Consider the following 19,550-nt stretch of genomic DNA (forward strand, 5'->3'; position numbering starts at 1 on the left):
TTGATATTGTTAGCTGTACATGGGATGTGCAAAATTTGTTATTGACTTGATCCAATAAATGTTTTCCAGTTTGGTGTACAAGTAAATCAGTTTATTTGCTTATACAGCAGTATTAGATGTTCTATTAAATGTAAATCAAACATCCTTGTATTCATGACAGTAATTGTTTTTCTGCATACAAAACCAGTGAAGTTAATCATTCTGGTCATTGGCCCTCTGGCCAAACCTCAATTAACAACCTGTAATTGATGAATTAGACACCAAAGCTCAGTGTGCCATGAGAAGCTTGCAGGTGGCTATTTAGCCAATCTGCAGCTTACAGAGACTCACTGAGAGGAAATGATTACTTGCTGTAGTTAGTCTCCAAATGACACTTAGAAGTAGCAGTGACAAAAAAACAATGAATTAAGTGTGAATGTATCTGAAATTGCTCATCATAAGAGACTGGACTACTTGATCTTAGAGAACGATAAGCATTGTTGCGCGTACATATTCAGACTGTAAACAGAACAGAGCTGCAAATAAAGGACAGCATTTAGATGAAAGCACTCGGCAGCCAAGGGGAGTGGTGTGCGTGCTCAGAGATGAATGGCTCTGCAGAGAGCCGAGAGGAGTGCACGGGGACGGGTTAATTGAATGTGTAGGAAAGGAATTGAGTGCTTTCTGCTAAGTTAAACCTTGCTGCACCTGATCCCAGCCCACAGGCACTCTCTCAGACTCATTAATCATTGTAAAATGCACAAATACACACACACGCACATACAAATACACACATACGCCCTGTAGAGACTTAAAGACTCTGGCAAAAGCACAGATGCACTAATACATACTCGTACAAAAATACATTAACAGGGAGAATGTAGCGAAATTAATAACACAAATTACCATATGCAGATATCAATGTCACAGCTAACGTAATTCCATAATACAGTCTTCCCTCTCATACACACACACACAAGTAAAAAAACAGCAGACAATTTATTTTTTGCAGATGTACACTAACTGTAAAATCTTAAGGAAGGATGATTTGAGATCCATCCTTCTAATTCTCTTAAGGCAGCATGAAGCACGATATTAAATTTAAATATCTTTGAAACAGTAAGAGAATACTTTCTCTTGAGTTTTAGTGCATGGCTCTTTCATAAGTATAGCTTGTGTAATGTGAATATACACAAAAGTACTTGCCATTTTTGCAGAGAAAAGCTTACTGTAAGTCCATAAAAAGAAATGTACATGTAATGGATACCACTACAAAAGTACAAACTATTTATGCAGACTGGAATTTGCACCATCATGTATTTCACTTTTAGAGTTTTTGGCGGAAGCACAGAAAAGGGTTGCTGTTTCAGTCGTGACCTCCCACGTTTCTCAACAGATCGTGCCTCATGGAGATGCTGCTCCAAAGGGAACAGCACCATTATCCATCAACAGGCGTAGGAGGGAAGTCAGAGGGTGGGGAGGGGGTTAACGCTAATGGTTATGCCAAAAAACACTGCTTGGAATTAATCTCAAAGCATATTAAAATCTGGCTCTGAAAGCAATGCATATCAACTGCTATAAATAACTCTTCTAGAAGGGGGTGTCACAGCACAAGGCAGAAATCAGGAGGGTTTAAACAAAACTTATTGGTTCAATTAAACAAAAAGTTATAAAATTGAAAGAGCACAATGCATGACAAACACAGATTTTAGTATCATAGTGGGAGAATACCAACAAATGGGTCCAGGGTGGACTCCGCTCTCTAAGCGTCTTCTTTGTTAGTAGTAAATTAATGATTTCTGTAAACAGTTCCTGCCTGTGTGTGGTCGTGTTTTTTGTTTCCACATCCATGTGAGTGTGAGAGTTTGAGTGTGTTTGTGTCTGGAGTGACTCAGAGGGAGAGAGGGGAGTAAAGAGAGGGAAAGAAAGAGGCAGAATAACAGAGTGAAAGAGAAAGAGTTGTTCAACAGAGATTGCCTTTTCTGCAGAAATGTAGTGTGGCTTCCTGCCCCTCAGGGTTAGTGTTTCACCCAGGCTATTGGAAATCTCATTACAGGGATTATGTACATAATTGACTAAATTCATGGATGACTGATTCAGCAGTGTACATTGTTCCAAGAAATGATATATAGATAGATAGATAGATAGATAGATAGATAGATAGATAGATAGATAGATAGATAGATAGATAGATAGATAGATAGATAGATAGATAGATAGATAGATAGATAGATAGATAGATAGATAGATAGTTCAGTGTCAATGCATAACTCGCTGACGACAACTTTGCTTCTGTTTACTCAAAGCAGAAGTTTCTATGATGTGGGACCACATTCACCAGGCTATCCACCAACACGCGTGGCCCTGCTACAATGGTATACTGTTAGCCACCTTACATGCCCGAGATCTACCAGCATATGGAGGACTCCTTTGCTGTCAAATATACCAAAAAGGGACATGGCTTTCAATATCTCACCCAAAGGCAATACTAAAGCCAAGTATAGAAAATCTGCATTTGGTTGAAAAATGCAAGGGCATAAAGGTCAAGAAACTGCAGTTCCTTATGTGAATAGGCTGTCTGGATCTGAGCTAAGGAGAACCTCATCAGCCTACTTGGAAAAACTGATTTCTCAAGCAGAATTTAACACAGGTAAAGCCTGGTACAGAAAAAATAAAGTAAAACAGAACGATATGATTTGTCATTACTTATCTTTAAGTTCTAATCAAGGCTAAAAGATACACATCACTACGCATTACAGGGCTCACAGACAGGTGCATGTTGCTGTTCCAGGCAGCTAGGCTATAAACTCAACTCCAGGTATTTGTCAGTTTCTTGATCAACAGAAAGTTAGATGGAGACAACATTTCAAATATAACAAATATCATCTTTGGACTTTATATGGGCACATTATTTATTTATATAGTATTTGGTTTCAATGGCTGAACAGCTTTACCTTTTATCTGTAAAACCAAAAGCTTTAAGCTTGTCAAGATTTAGTACAAAAAAGAAAACATTTCTCAAGATCTTTCTTACTTAAAGGGCAACTCCGTTTTTTTGACACCTGGACCTTATTTATAGGTGTGTGCATGCTCATATACTCACTCAGACAAACATTGTGTAGCTCGGAGTCCTTCAGAAGTTATTTAGATCCAACCGATTTTAGCTGCACTTAGCGGGGGCCACGGCAAGGGAGCTTCAGCGCGGGACATAATCTCTGCAGAATCGCTCATTTCGGCTATATTTTTTCATCCATCGCCAGTGTTATCATAAAGTCAGCTCGACTACCGTCTTCAGACTACGACTTCGAATTTGACGGTTGTCCTTACCAGTTTGAGCCTGAGTACACGGACGAGGAGCTCCATGAAAGAAGGATGCAGAGGGAGAGAGACAAAGAGCTGGCTCGAGAACAACAAACAGGAGCACGTCCACGACTCAATGCTAACTGGTGGTGCGCTTGTGGACAGTGTTTGTCTATGGCAACAGAAGAGGAGTGTGTTTGTGATAACGATGGATAGCGATGGATGAAAAAATATAGCCGAAATGAGCGATTTTGCAGAGATTATGTCCCGCGCTGAAGCTCCCTTGCCGTGGCCCCGGCTAAGTGCGGCTAAAATCGGTTGGATCTAGATAACTTCTGAAGGACTCCGAGCTGTACGATGTTTGTCTGAGTGAGTATATGAGCATGCACACACCTATAAATTAGGTCCAGGTGTCAAAAAAAAACAGAGTTGCCCTTTAAGTTTAACACCTATTTCAAACATTTTTAACAGAGCTATTCTGTATCTGAACCACTAAATGAATTGTTAGAAGGCGATTGTCAATTTAAGTTTCCTGGAGCTGAAAAACAGTTCAACAGTTTGCAAGGTTAGCTGTTTTTTCGTGGCTCTAGTGTTTTTGAAAAGCTAAGCTAAATAACTGCTGCAGTTCTATATTTAGCACACAGAAAGGAAAGTTGTATGAACCTACCCAGTAACCGCTTGTTCAGAAAGTGAATATGCCCATATCCCTTAATGCCCAACAATTTCCTTAAAAAGAGAATACTACTGTGAGACAAAATACTGCATTTGACTCCCAGCTTTGCCTTGTTTAACAAATAAGTGTATACATTCGAATCAATAAAATATTATTGAATGATTCATGTTTGCGTCAAGTGCATTTTGTAGTTTACTGAAAACATTTTATTATTTTAATGCCTTTTGAGCACAAGCAGAAGAGATTGAATTAACTGACTATAATGTGGAAATCACAGGGGGGAGGTGGGGGGGCTCTTCATCTTTAGTCTGCAGATCTTAAGAGTGTCTCATGAGATTACTCTTCTTGTGGGCCCGCTCTGCAGTGAGTACACTCTTCCAGCTCTACATCAGCGCCACGAGGGTCTGTGTTGCACAGACCTCCTTCAGCGCCCCAGCTGTGAGTTTGGCAGGGGGGCTTTGAAAGACATTAGGAGTCAGGGAGTGGAAAAGATAAATGAGAGCTCTAATGACGTACTAAACAACAGTGTTCATGCACTTCCATCATTTCCCCTCTTCACATATCTCCAGGTCTAAATTCAAAGACCTAAAGGTAGCACTACGAGAGACATTTTGGTCCCAGCATCAATGCGCTGTTGGTTACAGGCACTGCAGTGTTTTAGAGAAAACATAAAAATCACTGGTGAGCACTTGGATACGTATGCAAGACACGTAGTTTGCTCTCAGAGAAAGAGAAGAAGAGTTGTAGTGAGTGTCAGAGAGAATAAGAGGAAAGTAAGGCCACGACCACGTCACCCTGTCGGTACGATATTAGCAGATCTGACAGCAGTTTCCTTATGAAGACCAGGCTTTTATGAGTTATCAGTGTGTTTCTCAACATGTGTATCTGAGCTGCTGTGTGTGCATTTGTGCTTATGTGTAAACATCACACTGAGTTACATGTTAAAAAATCTGTGAGGGCCTTTCAGTGTGTGTCTGTGACTGTGCATGTGTGGTGAGCATGTATGTGTGTCAACCCAAATGACCTCTTACAATGTCAGATGATGTTGTCTTCAATTTCCGTTGAAGAAGACCTGTATGTGGCTGCAGCCCCAGTGAAACATCACCCTACCATTTACAGCAACACACACAAACACTTACGCTCTAACACACACACACAGACACACTGTCTGCCTCTCGCTGACGTCACAGGTAGGCTAAAGCACGGTCTGGCCATAAATCACCTCTAGCTGTAGCTTTGTCCTATTAGAGCAAGGAGAAAAACCTAATTATGCTTGATCAAGAAGAACACTCTGCAGAGACAGAGACTGGAGAGAGAGAGAGGAGAGGTAATAAAAGGAAGGACAGAGTTAGACACAGAGATGGTGAGAGTACAAAACAGAAGCAGAGGGGAGGCAGTAAAAAGAAAGGGACAGCAGGTTAAAAGAGAAGAACGTGATCAGGAGCAGAGGAGAAGGAGAAAGCCTCTTCCTTTCTTTCTGTGTCTGAGATCTAATGCAGTATTGCAATAAATCACAGCTTCCTCTCTCCCACAGGCCCTCCCTCACCCTTTCAGCATGCGTCTTCTCTATGGTCTCCATGCGTACGTTAATCTCTTAACCTCTGCCTCTCACAGCCTGCAGCTCAGAGCTTTTAAGTAATTGATTCTCCTGGCGGGAAAAACTTGCACCTCAACCCACAATCCACAGAAAAGCCTTACAGTTCTTTAACCTGTAGTCTGGAGTTTTAGACAAAGTCATGTTGACAAGATTCTTGTGTGTGATTTGAAAACTTTGGACTCACTCGTAACACTTTGCACACCCAAGAGAGGTGTTTAAAAATCTTACCATAGTGTGGTATGATTGCCCAAGCCATAGCAGATGCATAGATCTCTCCTATCATCCAGAACATACACAACCAGCTGAGGTGCTCTCCTCTTTTCTCCCTGGACAACACCTCTGCAAAGAAGGAGAAAACGATGGGCACGGCGCCTCCTATCCTACAAGAACCAGAGAGAATAAGGCAGATAGCTGATGTGAGGCAGGTTTTTATTTCAATATTAACAGATATTTTTCAGCCTTTTAACTCTGATAAGTGAATTTTGATTGTTTTCCAATAAAAAAACAAGCGTTCTGCAGGCTCAGAGCTCAAAGGAGAGCTAGTAAGCAAAAATTATGCACAACTAAGCATTTTTTCTTTCAACATAAAAATTCTTCATTTCCCATGATTCAGGGGCACAGGTTGCATTGGCAGTTTGGACAGCCTTTTCAATTACTCTGAAGGTCTCTGGGGAGAGTGTGCTGCAGATGCAATTACTGAATTAGCTCTTAAAGGGACGGCTACGCTGCCAAGGATGTAATGAATTACTGCAACACCATGTTTCTATGTAGAGGGAGAATGGCAGTGTCATTTAAACGATAGGTAGTTTTAGAGTCAGTGGTTGTAGCACTGTGCATTGAAGTTGTGTGAACTGATGATATTGGTCGCTACATCTTGGATATTGGTTGTAATAGTACACTACAAACACACTTACTACAAAGTCACTTAACGGTGAATTCTTGGGCATCAGCAAATAGATTTATGATTCATCAAAACAGCTTGCATGACTTCAAAGAAACATTATCAATTGAACCTCACGTGGATGTTTTTTCACTCTCCTTGATAATGTGACCATCCTTTGCCATAGAGGGAGATTCTGAGGTGCCGTAGTGTCGCCCTCCATTTGAATCGACATTTCACAAATCATTTAAACTGATGGCTTGTCACGCCTTGTCGGACCCTGAGTGATCTCCACTTTATCAGACTTACCCGAAGCCAGCGACGAGACGGCAGAGAAGGAAAAGGCCGTATCCCTGGACAAAAGATGACAGGAAGGCGAAGAAGCCGTTGGTGGACATACAAATGAGGAGGCACTGTCTGCGGCCCACTTTGTCAGACATACCGCCCCAGAAGAACGCTCCGACCATCATCCCCAAGTAAACAACACTGCCTGGAAATATGAGAGAAGAGAGGGGGTCACATTGTTTTGTTATGGAGTTGATTTCACAGACTAATAGAGATAATTATTACCAGCCCTGAAAGACCTCCTGTGATTTCTGTTCATACTGACTTTACTGAATCATCTTATCTTTGCTGTAGTCACAAGTAGTATGAGGCTCTAGGAGGTAATAAGAAGAAAGAGTTGATGTGGAAAAACTAAACCTAACTAAAAATTGTCTACTTTCCAAATCAAGCTGCAACTAACCACCTTTGGCTTTAGTATGAGCTTCAGAAAACTTTCAGCAGCTTTTAGACCTGTTCTGGGTCTGAGGCTTGTCCAGAGGGGTAGCTGGCCTAATATATTTTTCCAAACTACTAGCAAACCAACCCAAAATCTTAAATAATTAGGGATGCACGATATTGGATTTTTGCCGATATCCAATATGCCGATATATCGAAACCCCTTTTGGCCGATACCGATACTGATACCAATAATCACAAGTTTGTTTGTTTTTTTTCACTGTAAAGAAAGCTAAGTCTATCATGTACTGAAATTTATATGTTTCTCTTATTGTGACGGTCTTATTTGTTGAAGAAACACACATTAAACAAAACAAAAAACATTTGACTTTACCATAAATAAGAAATGTATTATTTTTTCAAACTCAAGACATTCATTATTGAAACACAAAAAAATAATTTCTTTAGATCACATGAACTTTAAATGTACAATGCATTTTTAAACATAACCAAGTTGCATTTGCTTATTTTAGAGCTACTGTAACAACCTGGTGACAGACACAGAGCTCTGCAGTGCAAATAAATGAAGTGCTACATTTTATTTAAGGAGCTTAATTTTCAGATGGAAAAATTGTGGGTGGCAGGACTTTCTGTATGCTCAATAAACTACTTGGGCTGGGTAGCTAAAGGCTGCTGGGGGTTTCTTTGTTTTGTGCTGGTACTGGTGACTTAGACCAGGTCTTGGGACCAGAGCATTGGTGGGAATCACTTTTTTACTCATAGAGAAAAAATATTTTACTGAATCACTGAAATACATTAAGTTTTCATTACTACTTGTACATAACTATTAGAAAGATTAACCACTGTCATATGCAAAAAAAACATGTTGCTCATTAAATGTAACAGTTGAACTTTAATTTATAGATCATTTATTTTTACTTGCTATAAACAGAGCTTTCTGTATTTGTATACGATTTTAGAAGTGAAGAATCCTGACTGTGACTCTGTGCTTGACATCCGACTGAAAATCTCTCTGTTTGAAGAGTAAATAAAGATTGTAATAGACTGAAAACAGGCTCTGATCAATGAAGAGACAAATGTGGACAGTAACGTGAGGTGACTAAACAAAAGGCCCCGCAGCTCTCTTTTAATCTCTCTCGTCACAAATGGGATCAATGTTCCAACAAAACAGCATCGATTTCTCTCTCTGATCATCATGATTCTGCTCGGGAGAGAGGAGCCCATTATTACTGCTTTAGTCTACATCGTATTTGGCGTATTTGAAGCCTCCATGAACCTACATGTGGACTTTTTCTATCCAGAAAAACACTTTTGAGGTTTTTGTTTTAGACTTGAGAGCAGAGTATTTCACCAACATTGTGTCAGTTTTCCATCCATATCTAGACAAACGTATGTGAATACAGAAACACGATGGTTCATTATGAGCGTGAAGTTCACACAAAAAGAGGAGACTGTGAAAGTCGCAGTCATAGAGTGGTATGACTCAGCCACATGGACACTTTGTTCATCCCATTACGATAATCTTAATAGCAAGATGCATTTCCTCTCTGTAATGTCTGCAGTCAGGTCTCTCCTCCTCTGCTGCGAGCTGATATCTGTTTGACTCTTTCGCTTCAGGGGTCAAAACCTAGCTATCTGTCACATTTGGCAGCCATCTAGATACTCGCCCTGGAGGTGCCATAAATTCAATTCTAAATTTGTCGGAAGTCTTCCGTCTATGCACAGTACACATTTGCTTCATTAAGGAGATGTTGGATACATGGTGCCCAGGCAAACACCCACCGGCCTCCCATTTAATTGTCATGCACCCAAACATCCAGAGGCTTTTTCATTTAGTTTCTGTTCCCAACTTTCTACAAGACAGACTAAACCACAAGAGAAAGACAAAACCTCTGATTCCTGCTTCTCCAATGTCCTTCAGTAAAGAGCAATAAAACATCGACTAATGAGAACATCTCTTGCAGGACAGTCCATTACGTAATGAATTTATTGATGTTCTGTCCGACTTCCTGCACGGTATCTCTGAGCATGATGTCAGCAGAGCCAGCACAGAGTCGTACACTGTGGTGTAATATAACTCGGGAGTGTAATATAAAAGCAGACATCCCTTAATGTTACGAGTCTGTCTCATAACCAAAAGACTACAAGACCGTTTGTGAAGCATCAACCTGTCGTGCCAGGAAAAGGATGTAATTCTTTTTTTCCAATTCAGTCATGAGTCATTCTACGCTTTCAGTGTGATGTCAGAGCGATACAGTCTCTGTTTGGACACCAACCAAGCAGTTACTACACTGCAGCAGAATTGAAGGTTGAAAAGCTCTCCACAAGAACAGTCAGTCACACTGACTCATTGACACAGTGATCAGGCGAGAGCACATGGAGCTTAATCTCAAATCTTTTGCACCCTGGCACTAGTAATAGTAAACTGCTTAGCTGTTTAAAAAACCAGCAGAGAAACGAAGACAAGAGGATGAGCTCTAACAGAAAGGGATGCTGAAGTGCACATTAAGCCAAGTGACAGACATTGATCCAACACATGGAGCACATATTTTATTGCTATTTTTTACCTGTGTTGTGGTACTCTTTGTGTTACTTTTGTCTTGTTTTACAGATTGTCTCATAGCTCATTGAGTCTCGCTACCCCACTCCAATGTCTTTTCCTCAGTGTACCAGTGAAACTATTGTGGATTTTGATTTGGTGATTCTTAGGTGTTTTGTTTTGTTTTTTCTTACCTCCCCCAAGGAGGTTGTGTTTTTGGAAGAGTTTGCCTATTTGTTTGTCTGTGAACAAGATAACTCAAAAGTAGCGAAGGGATCTTCATATAATTTTCAGGAAATGTTCAAAACGGGATAAGGAAGAAGTGATTACATTTTTGAAGGTGATCCAAGTCGCCGTCTCAATCCAGGACTTTTCTAAAGGATTCTTTATCATTGTATGATAGGGCTGTTTTCACCATATGTGTATATAACCCCATGATAAATGGTTGGATTGCTTTGCAAAACAATACAAGACAAGTTCACCATAATTTCTGACAGATGACAAAGTCTGGGTATTTGTGTGTTTCAATTCGTACTAGAGAAGAGAAACTGAAACTTAAGTTTCAATCCCAACTGATCCCAATGTTGGCATCCATATATAGCTTAGATTGATCGGCACACTACTAGTCACAACTATATATTTGTATAAATGGATCGAAGAGCCACACACCGGAAGGAAAAGAGCCAAATGCGGCTCGCGAGCCACAGGTTGGCCACCCCTGTTTTAGTGAGATCTCATATCTAAGGAATTATCCCTTACACATCAAACCTTTACCACAGACTGTGTTTTTGAGATACAAAACCAACGAAATTAACAGAGTTAGCATGTGAAATAAGCATATGGCACTAATGCTTTAAGTTTTATTAAATAACCACCATGCACCAATCATTCACTTAACCTAAACAGTGTACCCCATTCAAAAATGTCTCTGCATTTTTGGTCAGACTCATTCTGTCAATAAAGACATATTTCAGATGCAAGGATTAAGTCACAGAAACATCAACCATATTATCCTGATTAATGAAACCTCTTTCCTGAGTGCTACCAGCTGATGTCATTGATTCAGCAGGGCTGTAAATGAAGGTCCTACACCTCACCTCTGCAAATTAGAAAGACAGATTTTAATCATTAAACTTCAGCCCAGTTTGACTTGACTTTAAAAGCAAAATATAAATTTAAAATTTATGAGCTGTGACCTGTGTGGGCTTGGTTCTTGACATGTAAGACATATTCTGAAACAAAACCCCTTAAATAGTTCCAAAAAGAGAAGAGTAGATTTAATCTGAAAGTGCTGCATTTCCACTTGATGACCCATGAAGTCTTGGAGAGCCATCAGAAAATGACAATGTGTCAGGTGTCTTGTCAGGCAGGGACAAAGGGTTTTGCCCAATGACACGCTGTTGAGGTGTCAAAACACATCTCCAGGAATGACAAATATTCAGGCAAATCACCAGCACCAGCTTAAACCCGAGACAAATTCAAGAGAGGTAAGCAGTGATAAAACGCCATACGCATAAACCTCCACTAACAATGAGCAGCAGAAAACAGAACTACACTTTAAATCTTTTCAATGGGTTACATAAAGAACAATATTTGTATAGGAGTTAACAAATATGACATGAAAGCAACAGGGAAAAAGAGTAAATGCTATGAATGGGGGGAGAAAAAGTAAAGATGGAAGAGGGATCAGTAATGTCAAGTAAGGTGGGAGAAAGAGGTGGAACAGGGAGGAAGGGGAAGGCCCTGGTGCAGTGTTTTCTGTCCTGTCACATCCAGAAGGAGCCCCCTGAGAGCCGTGGGAGCGCTGAGCTGCATCACGACCTCTTCTCTGATTTCATGCCTTGATGCTCTTCGCTCTTAGCATTGCAAACTGTTTCAGTGTCGCACAAAACACCCATCCTCCTTTATTCATAATGACCATACTATCGTTCGAGAGCATCCCTGGTGCTCGGTACAGTGACGCTGTGCTTTCTCGGTTAGTTTGATACTTCTCTGCTCTTTCTTTCTGTTTCTCTTAATCTCTCCTGATCTTACTCCATCTCCTTTGTCACTGGAACCTCTCTTCCCAACCTTCTTCCTCTCAGGTGTACAGTATTTTCTCCTACAGCCTTCCAGTGTCTTGGCTCACTTTTTATTCCCCCTCCCCATTTCTCTTCCCTTGCTTCTCCCTCTCATTTATTTGCCTTAGTTTCCTCTTTGCTCCGCTGTCATCAGCTTCTTTACACTGAGCAGCGTGTAATCACATTTGTACTACATGGTGTCAGTTTGATCGGATTCGTGCCTCCGTCTTCTGCCACCTCCGCAGAAAAACGGATTGAAGCTTTTTGTCATCTTTAAGTCATATCAGTGGGGGCAGGATTTCAATGCAATCTATATGAAAGTAACCTATTGTAAGGCTTCGAGTGCAGGCATTACAGTGAGTCACTCAGCATCAGTAATGATACAACCTTCATTACATTAAAGACTGTACATAATTTGCATGTGATGCCGTGAACTCCTGATAAGAGTGAGCAGTTAGACATGGTTTACTTATGCCGTATATTGCTGCCGGCAGCAGGTTTGGTCCATATGACAAACGCACACACACTTCCCCCATTCTCTCTATCCATCACACACACACACACACACACACACACTTACATTCTCCCACACAATGTGGAGCTGCACAACTCGAGTAGCGAATCTCTGCAGTGATGCTGTGATCTTACTGCAGTTTAGCCATGCTCAGCTGCCCCTAGACCACACAGCCCCACACAGCCTGCCAGCTGGCGAAGAGAGGAAGATAGGAAGAGGGGGAACAACAGCAACAGAAAAGAGGAAAAAGGGAGATGAAGCTTGAAAAGAGCAAGAGTGAAGATGGGACATGAGGAAAAAAGAAAGTAAGAATGAGAAGAGCACAGAGAAGAAAGAAGAGAAGAAGAGAAAAGTGTTGATGCCCAAAAGGATGGGATGGATGTTAGATCAAGAGTTAGAAGGAGAGATGGGAGGGAGTTTGAGGAGGATAACCATAGCCCAAGATAACAAATAAGTAATAACAGGGTGATGTGTCCCCTTTGTCTGTTGTGTCTGAGATGATAGCTGAGCCTCTCCCTCACATTGTTGTTTTACCAACACCACCAATCCGCCTCTTCTCCTCTCCCATCCACCCACACCTCCTTCCCCATTACTCCTCTCTACCTTCAAAGCTGTCCCTCCTCCTCTCACGTACCCTGTTTATCATCTCAAAGCATTTGTTTTCCACCACTTCTTTCTTCCCACACCATCCACTCTCATTTAGAGGATTTACAGTATTTCAGCCCCCCCTACCCTGTCTCTCAGGCCTTCATTCATTACTGGTATACTGGTAGGAACAAACTGATTGCTGTAATCTAATCAGGATTTCAGTCATCTATTTTTGCCTTTGTGTTTTTCATACAGCATTATCCCATTACAACCGGCTCAGTCTGCAGCTGGCCGCAATGAGTGTTACGGTTCTTCACAATACAACTACAGTAACCAGCTAAGATAAAACCAACATATTTAATGTTACTAAAGTAGTTTTATTGGGTGAATTTATATTTGGAACAAATCAATATCTACAATATTAAAAAATTTAAGAAGTGTCAAAATATCAGTTGGAATCTTCTTACATGAAGCCATAACCAGTCAAAATAGCCGCGTTTCCACCAAGCAGTCTGGGTCGGTTCAGTACGGTTTGGGAGGGTTTGGTACAGTTAAGCCTGATCCCGTTTGCGTTTCCACAGCAAACTGTGCCCTCTTGTGGTAGGCGGCGTGTAAGCCGGATGCTGAAAGCCGCAGCTGGTAAACAATAGCGTGACGTCGTAGCAGCTTACCCCGCTATTACATCCAACAAAGAAGAAAAACGCGCCACAGTAAACAAAGAGCAAAGATGGAAGACATGCAGCATTTTGTGTGCTGCCAGGAGAAATCCAGCCTCTATCGGGGTAAGTGACGATTCTTTTGACTAAACAGTCTGCAGTGTGTTGCTCCACCTTTCGAGAGTGGATCGGTTCAGTCTGGCACCCATATGGAAGGGTCCCAAAAAAGTAGGCCGGCTCATCTCGGTTTTTAGGGATCCGACCCGGGATAAGTCAGTGGAAACACCGCAAAAATGCGCACCGTACCGAGACGAACCGGTACGGAAATGCGGCTTTTGAGTCACTAGTGCCCTCCAAACAAGGGCATGATCCTTCAGTGGCCCTACCAATTTTGTTGTGATAGTTATACAACCACGATTGCAAAGCTATTGCAACCACTAGACATCTCAATATGAAACTGCAGAGCAGCCATGGCAATAAAAAATAAAAATAAAATAATAATAATTAGTGGAGAAAAAAAAGGTATATATGATAAAGAGACATCAATTAAGATGAGTTAATGAGAGGAATGAAATAAGAATATCTTTTACTCTTTACAGTTCCTTGGCTAGGCATAGATTTACTGCAAGTGTTGAATCGATGCAGAAAACTACAAGTTTGTTCTTCACCTTTGTTAATTTATGGGAAAGGAGGAAGAGTGGATGATGTTGCAGACACTCAGATAACCAGTAGAAGTGATCAGGATGCTTACGTGGTTAGAACTGCGATAGCATTGAGGATAATGTGCCAGTCAGGTGGGTTGATGTAGTTGTAGTAGTAGACTGAGCTGCATAAACTACAAGTTAACATTAAGGAATGATGTTTTTTAGTGTCGTTACAATAGTTTTGTTTATTCTAAAAACCCTCATTAACTGTACCTTTTTGACATTAAACACTGCTCAGCCCACCAGCCAGTGTTATTTTATCCAAAAACATGTAGGAATATTTTTGTGATACATGAACAATCCAGCTGGCCCCCTCCCTAAAATATTCTCCCGCATCCCTGCAGGAACACGTGGTTAAATAAAGATCATCTGAAACACCTGAAATTTAAGATCCCTTCAATCAAATGCAGCCAAATGTTTTACAGCCCCCCTCAAAGCTATAAAGGATTACCATGCCACCTGTACAACATCAAGTCACTCCTTTTTGTTTGCTGTAATTAAGTGTAATTACTCTGGAAAACTCCAAATGGATACCAACAAGGTCATAGTAATCATGTTGGATATGCTCATACACATACACACACACATATATACACACACCAATCATGTTCCCGTCAACAGGGAGGAGCCTGGGGGCAATCAGCAGGAGAAAGGAGAGGAGAATGGGGGGAGGATGGAAGAAGAAAAGAGAGGAACACAGAGAATGGAGGGTGAGAGGGAGGGACAGGGGCTGAGGGATGGAGTCACGACCAAGAAGTAGCAGAGCGTGGAGCATGAATGCCTGCAGGACTTTGTTTGACTATAGAGGAAGAAAAGAGTTTACATGGATACTTGGAAAGAGATAGAGCAGTGACGGTGCACCATACACAGCATCTTGTAAGAATCTGACAGTGGCTACGTGTACATGCAGTCAATATTCGGGTTAAGGTCAATATTCTGGTTTGTGAAACATTCAGAATAACCCTTTACATGGGTGAGCAAACAGGGCTATTCCTATTTACATAGCATACCCATCAAAACAGCGACGCACTAACATCTCAACGCACGAAGAACATCATAACCCAGCGTCATTTCCTCTTCTTCTTACTGTATCCATAGCAACAGCAGCAGCAACAATAGCAGCAGCAGTAGTATGGCGAACTTCCTGTACTCAAAAGACCAAGATTCCTTGCAAACAGAACATGCGCAGAACACAAATTAATGTTCCTTATGATGGGGATATCCATTTAGGCCTATACTTGGGTTAGAAAAGGAGTAAACAAGGGGTGATTTGGGGGATTTTAAAAACCGGAATATGAGCATATTCTGTTTTTCAAAAGGGTTATTTGTGTTTTCATGGCCGTGTGCAACAGGGTTATTGCTAATATTCTGAATATGAAAGGGTTACTAATTGCATGTACATGTAGGCAGGGACGTATTTAGTGGTTTTGGGGCCCAAGGCAAACCCAGTCAATGGGGCCCTCCATGTCCTTGTAACTCATCTTCCTCAGAGCTAGACTGGCCTTCCCTGGGTCCACTGTCTCTTTCCGAGAATCAAGGCATGAGACAGTGCTAATCTTGTACATGGTAACTTAACGCAACTAAATGCATTTCCTCAAGTTTTGTACTTTAGTTTGATTTTGAAAAAAGTGAATACATAATCTAGTCCTATTTGTCCTGGATTTGAAATCTTTTATGGTCAATTGACAGCTTATTTGTCCCACAGTGGGGAATTTACAGAGTAACAGTAACAAACAAGAAAGTTTGAAGTGAAAAACATTACAATAGGTGAATATTGAAAAAATAATTTAGTAAAGAAAAAACATGTAAAGATCAAGCACAACACAAAACTGGAAAAAAATCTACGGAAAGAGGTGATACTTACAGTTACCATACTTCTTGGTACTATTATTTTAAAGTTAATGTATTTTTATTTGACCCCCTGTCCAGTGAGTTATGTATCCAAAAAAAGGATTTTGTACAATAATGTTTATTACCAACTCAAAAAGTTTGATTTTGAGAAAATTATTCTATTTCCTGGGCTAGATAAAGTCCTTAAAATCCTTAAAGTCTTATATGTTTATCTCAGATCTCAGAGCAACATTGTTTTATTTCCAATTTGGTTGAAAATAAGAAAAAAATGGGGAAAAAGTGTTTTTTACCACTTTCTTCCTGAATCAAATTTCCAGAAGTGTTGTAACATGGAATAGCCCATTGAATAAGAAAGGAGGGGGAGTACCCAAAATGATCATTAAAGATTAAGCCTTTTGATGTATTTTGAAGCATGTGAAGTAAGATTTAGAAAAAGAAATGCTTTCAATTGAACAGAACTTCATAAATCAGTTTTTAAGAGATGCTTTGGGGGCCCCTGGGAATCTTGGGGTCCCAGGCAACTGCATGGGTCAACTGCAGACATACTTCTAAACCTGTATTATTACAAGTACATCAAATTAATATAGTATTTTGGATTACAACAGTCCCACACAGAAAAAAATCGACATATTTAGCAATCCTTTGATGGACAAAAAAGAAAATTACTATACGTTATCTGAAAAAATGAGCTAACCTATCTTCAAAGTACAAGTAGAAGTATGATTATAACACAATTCAAGGTGTCAGAACTTCCATTCTCTAAGACGCCACCTGGTATCACTTCTGCATCAGATGTTGCAGTGCAGTTAATGCATTTTCATGTCTCACAGTGGCACTTAGTATCTAAAATCTGTGTGCTAGAATTAATGTCCTCCCCTCTCTGGTACTGACACAGTGAGTCAGCCCTTGCGCACAACTCTGAGGTGATGGATTATACACCTGCAGCGACTGGGACTGCTGGGACTCCTTCTCAACACAAAGTGCACACAGGGAATAGTAGTTTCCCTCCTAATCCAGACACAGAGAGCGGTGGACCGAAACACCTCATCTATATGAAACAGCACAAGGATACAGTGCAGCATTTTAAGTGTGAAGACATGCAAAACTAGAGAAAACTAGAGCAGGCATAAGTGACAGTATGACAGTGGTAAAATCAGACACAGCGTATAAGAAGGAGCTGGAGTGTTTGAGGAAGAAAATACATATGCATTAGGGCTGGGACAACATGCTATTCTCGAGATTCGATTCTATTCGAATTCGTATGCTATTTTTGGGGTGCCAATTCAAGTTAGATGGCGATTCTTCAATATTTATAGTTTTTGCGATTTGTAGTTTGATTTTTAAAACCAGACCAAGTGAAAAAGTTAAATGATGATGATAATATCTACAGACTATATGAGGAGCCATATTTTCCCATAAAATGCACATCACCTGAGTCAGAGAGAAATATTTCACCCTCTGCAGGAGAAAAGTGGTAACTTTTTTCCAATCCAGACTTGAATGAAGAATTTGAATGGGGAAAAAATCAATTTGTTGACAAAGAATCCTGATTTTGATATTGTCAAACAAAAAATCCCGATATATCGATTTTCGTTCTTTTCTCCCACCCCTAATATGCATAGCAATAAAACTACTACTGCACATTCACCAACATCAAAACACACAGAGTGACTTACCTAGCCATCCTGAGCTAGAGTTAGGCACACACATGTCCGTCTCTGCGCTGGGCAGCACAAAGCCCACTACGAACACTTCCACCCCATCAGACATGAGGGCCAACCCAAGCACCAGGAAGAGCTGCCACTGGAACCTCCCATGTCCGCATTCTTGGATGATCAGCTCGTATTGTTGGGCCAGTTCCTCCTCGTCAGCCTGTCTCTCCTCCTCTAACACTTTACGGTCCCTTGTGGCATCCGACACAGGCTGCCCCAGGGCTACCTGACCCTCCTTATGCTTCCTGTCTCCTGCAGAGGGGATTCCTTGGTACTCCCCCTCGTAGATCTCGTCCTCATCGTCATGGCCCTCTGTGGCATCGCTGGAGCCCTCTTCGTTGTCATGGTAGCGCTCCCCATCCTGCCTTGGCGGGTTCCTGTAGAAATCCTCGTCTTCGTCCTCCTCATCCTGGAATCGACTGTAGTTTCGATGGGATGAGTACTCATCCGAGGCACGGTCCACCACTTTGTTGACTTTCTTTGTAGCATGCCGCTTGGCCTCTTTCACCATGTCCTTGGCCCCCTTGGCCAGGGAAGTCCTGTTATTGTAAGTGTCCTCCATTTCTGCTCCAACAGTAGGTCTTCGGAGGAGTTCAGAGGAGACTTAGAAGTAGAAGAAAAGAAAAGAAGGCCAGGAGGGGTGAGTGTACGCTGAAGGGGGAATTGCAGGTGGTGAGATCAGTAGGTCAAGGGATACAGCTGGGAAGAAAACTCTTGAGTCCGCATTCACCACAGGAGATAACTCAGGATGGCTGCAGCAATCATCAGCCTGGCTGAGAGAGAAAGGGGGAGGGGGGAAGCACCAGAAAAAAATAAAAGAGGTAGAGTACAAACAAAATGATAAGGAAAGAAAAGAGAGGGAAACAAAAAGAGAGAAATCATTAGGTTATGTATCACCTTAGACAAACAAGTAACACCCACCTGACAGCACAAGCCCTCTTTAGTCATTCATACCCATTCAGCAGGGTTTTTGGTTATTTGGAGAGAAAAAATTCTTTGTCTATGAAGCTCTCAGTTTTGATTCAGGATGAATGTTCAATATCCTGAGGTGACTTTCTTTCTCCCTTTTTTCACAACTTGAACTTAGTTTGGAGAGATTTTAAACAGAGATGCCAAATCTGCTGACTCAAGATCATCTCTGAGTAACAGAAGCTAATAAACACGCCCTGCCTGAAAATCAATTTGCCCCCAATAAAGAGCTGGTTTATTGTAATGGAAGTGACGATCCAACCGGAACGGCACTGTCACATTTGATTCGTGCGAAGAAAGGAGAAAGGGGGAAACAGTTATAAGTAGATGCGTAGATAAATGCATGCTGAGAAGCAGACCTTTAGTAGAAAAACACATCATTCCAAAACATCACTGGTTTTCTGCAGTCAGCTGTCTTTGGTCAAAAAAACAGATCACAGATATTTGCAAGATCCACATAAAAGGACTCACAAAAGGACTTGATTACAGTCAAAAACATGTCATGGGAATATAAGAGAGCACACTCACAGCACAGAAAGGGAAGCCCTTTTCCCTTTGCACCAATAGGAGGGAGACCCCAACCTGCCACTGCAAGTGATGTCATATGATTTCATGCAAGCGTTCAAACTGTGATCCACACTCACATCGCATTACCGCCACATACTTATTCTGGCATGAATTATGTTTTATTTTGCAAAAGAATCATTTAAATAAACTCGAAATGCTCAAGGGACTACAGAAGTCAAAGAAAGAATTTTAAAATGCTCATTTTTAAAATCTTTAGGAG

General features: G+C 41.0%; 1 protein-coding gene across 1 annotated transcript in view; it reads right to left on the reverse strand.

Moving 5' to 3' along the window:
* The window catches only part of sv2ca (synaptic vesicle glycoprotein 2Ca), a 35,036-nt gene that overhangs the window by 7,965 nt on the left and 7,521 nt on the right, over positions 1-19,550 (reverse strand). Inside the window, exons 3-5 of the mRNA XM_074670150.1 lie at positions 17,759-18,567; positions 6,739-6,919; positions 5,778-5,929 (exon numbers count right to left, since the gene is read on the reverse strand). Of these exons, the coding sequence (XP_074526251.1) occupies positions 5,778-5,929; positions 6,739-6,919; positions 17,759-18,356 (931 nt within the window). The 5' untranslated portion in view covers positions 18,357-18,567. The remainder of the gene's footprint in view (positions 1-5,777; positions 5,930-6,738; positions 6,920-17,758; positions 18,568-19,550) is intronic.

Source organism: Halichoeres trimaculatus, unplaced genomic scaffold (assembly GCF_033239565.1).
Source record: "Halichoeres trimaculatus isolate MK-OKI-2021-1 unplaced genomic scaffold, fHalTri1.1 fHalTri1_scaffold_5, whole genome shotgun sequence".
In the NCBI taxonomy this organism is placed as follows: Eukaryota; Metazoa; Chordata; class Actinopteri; order Labriformes; family Labridae; genus Halichoeres; species Halichoeres trimaculatus.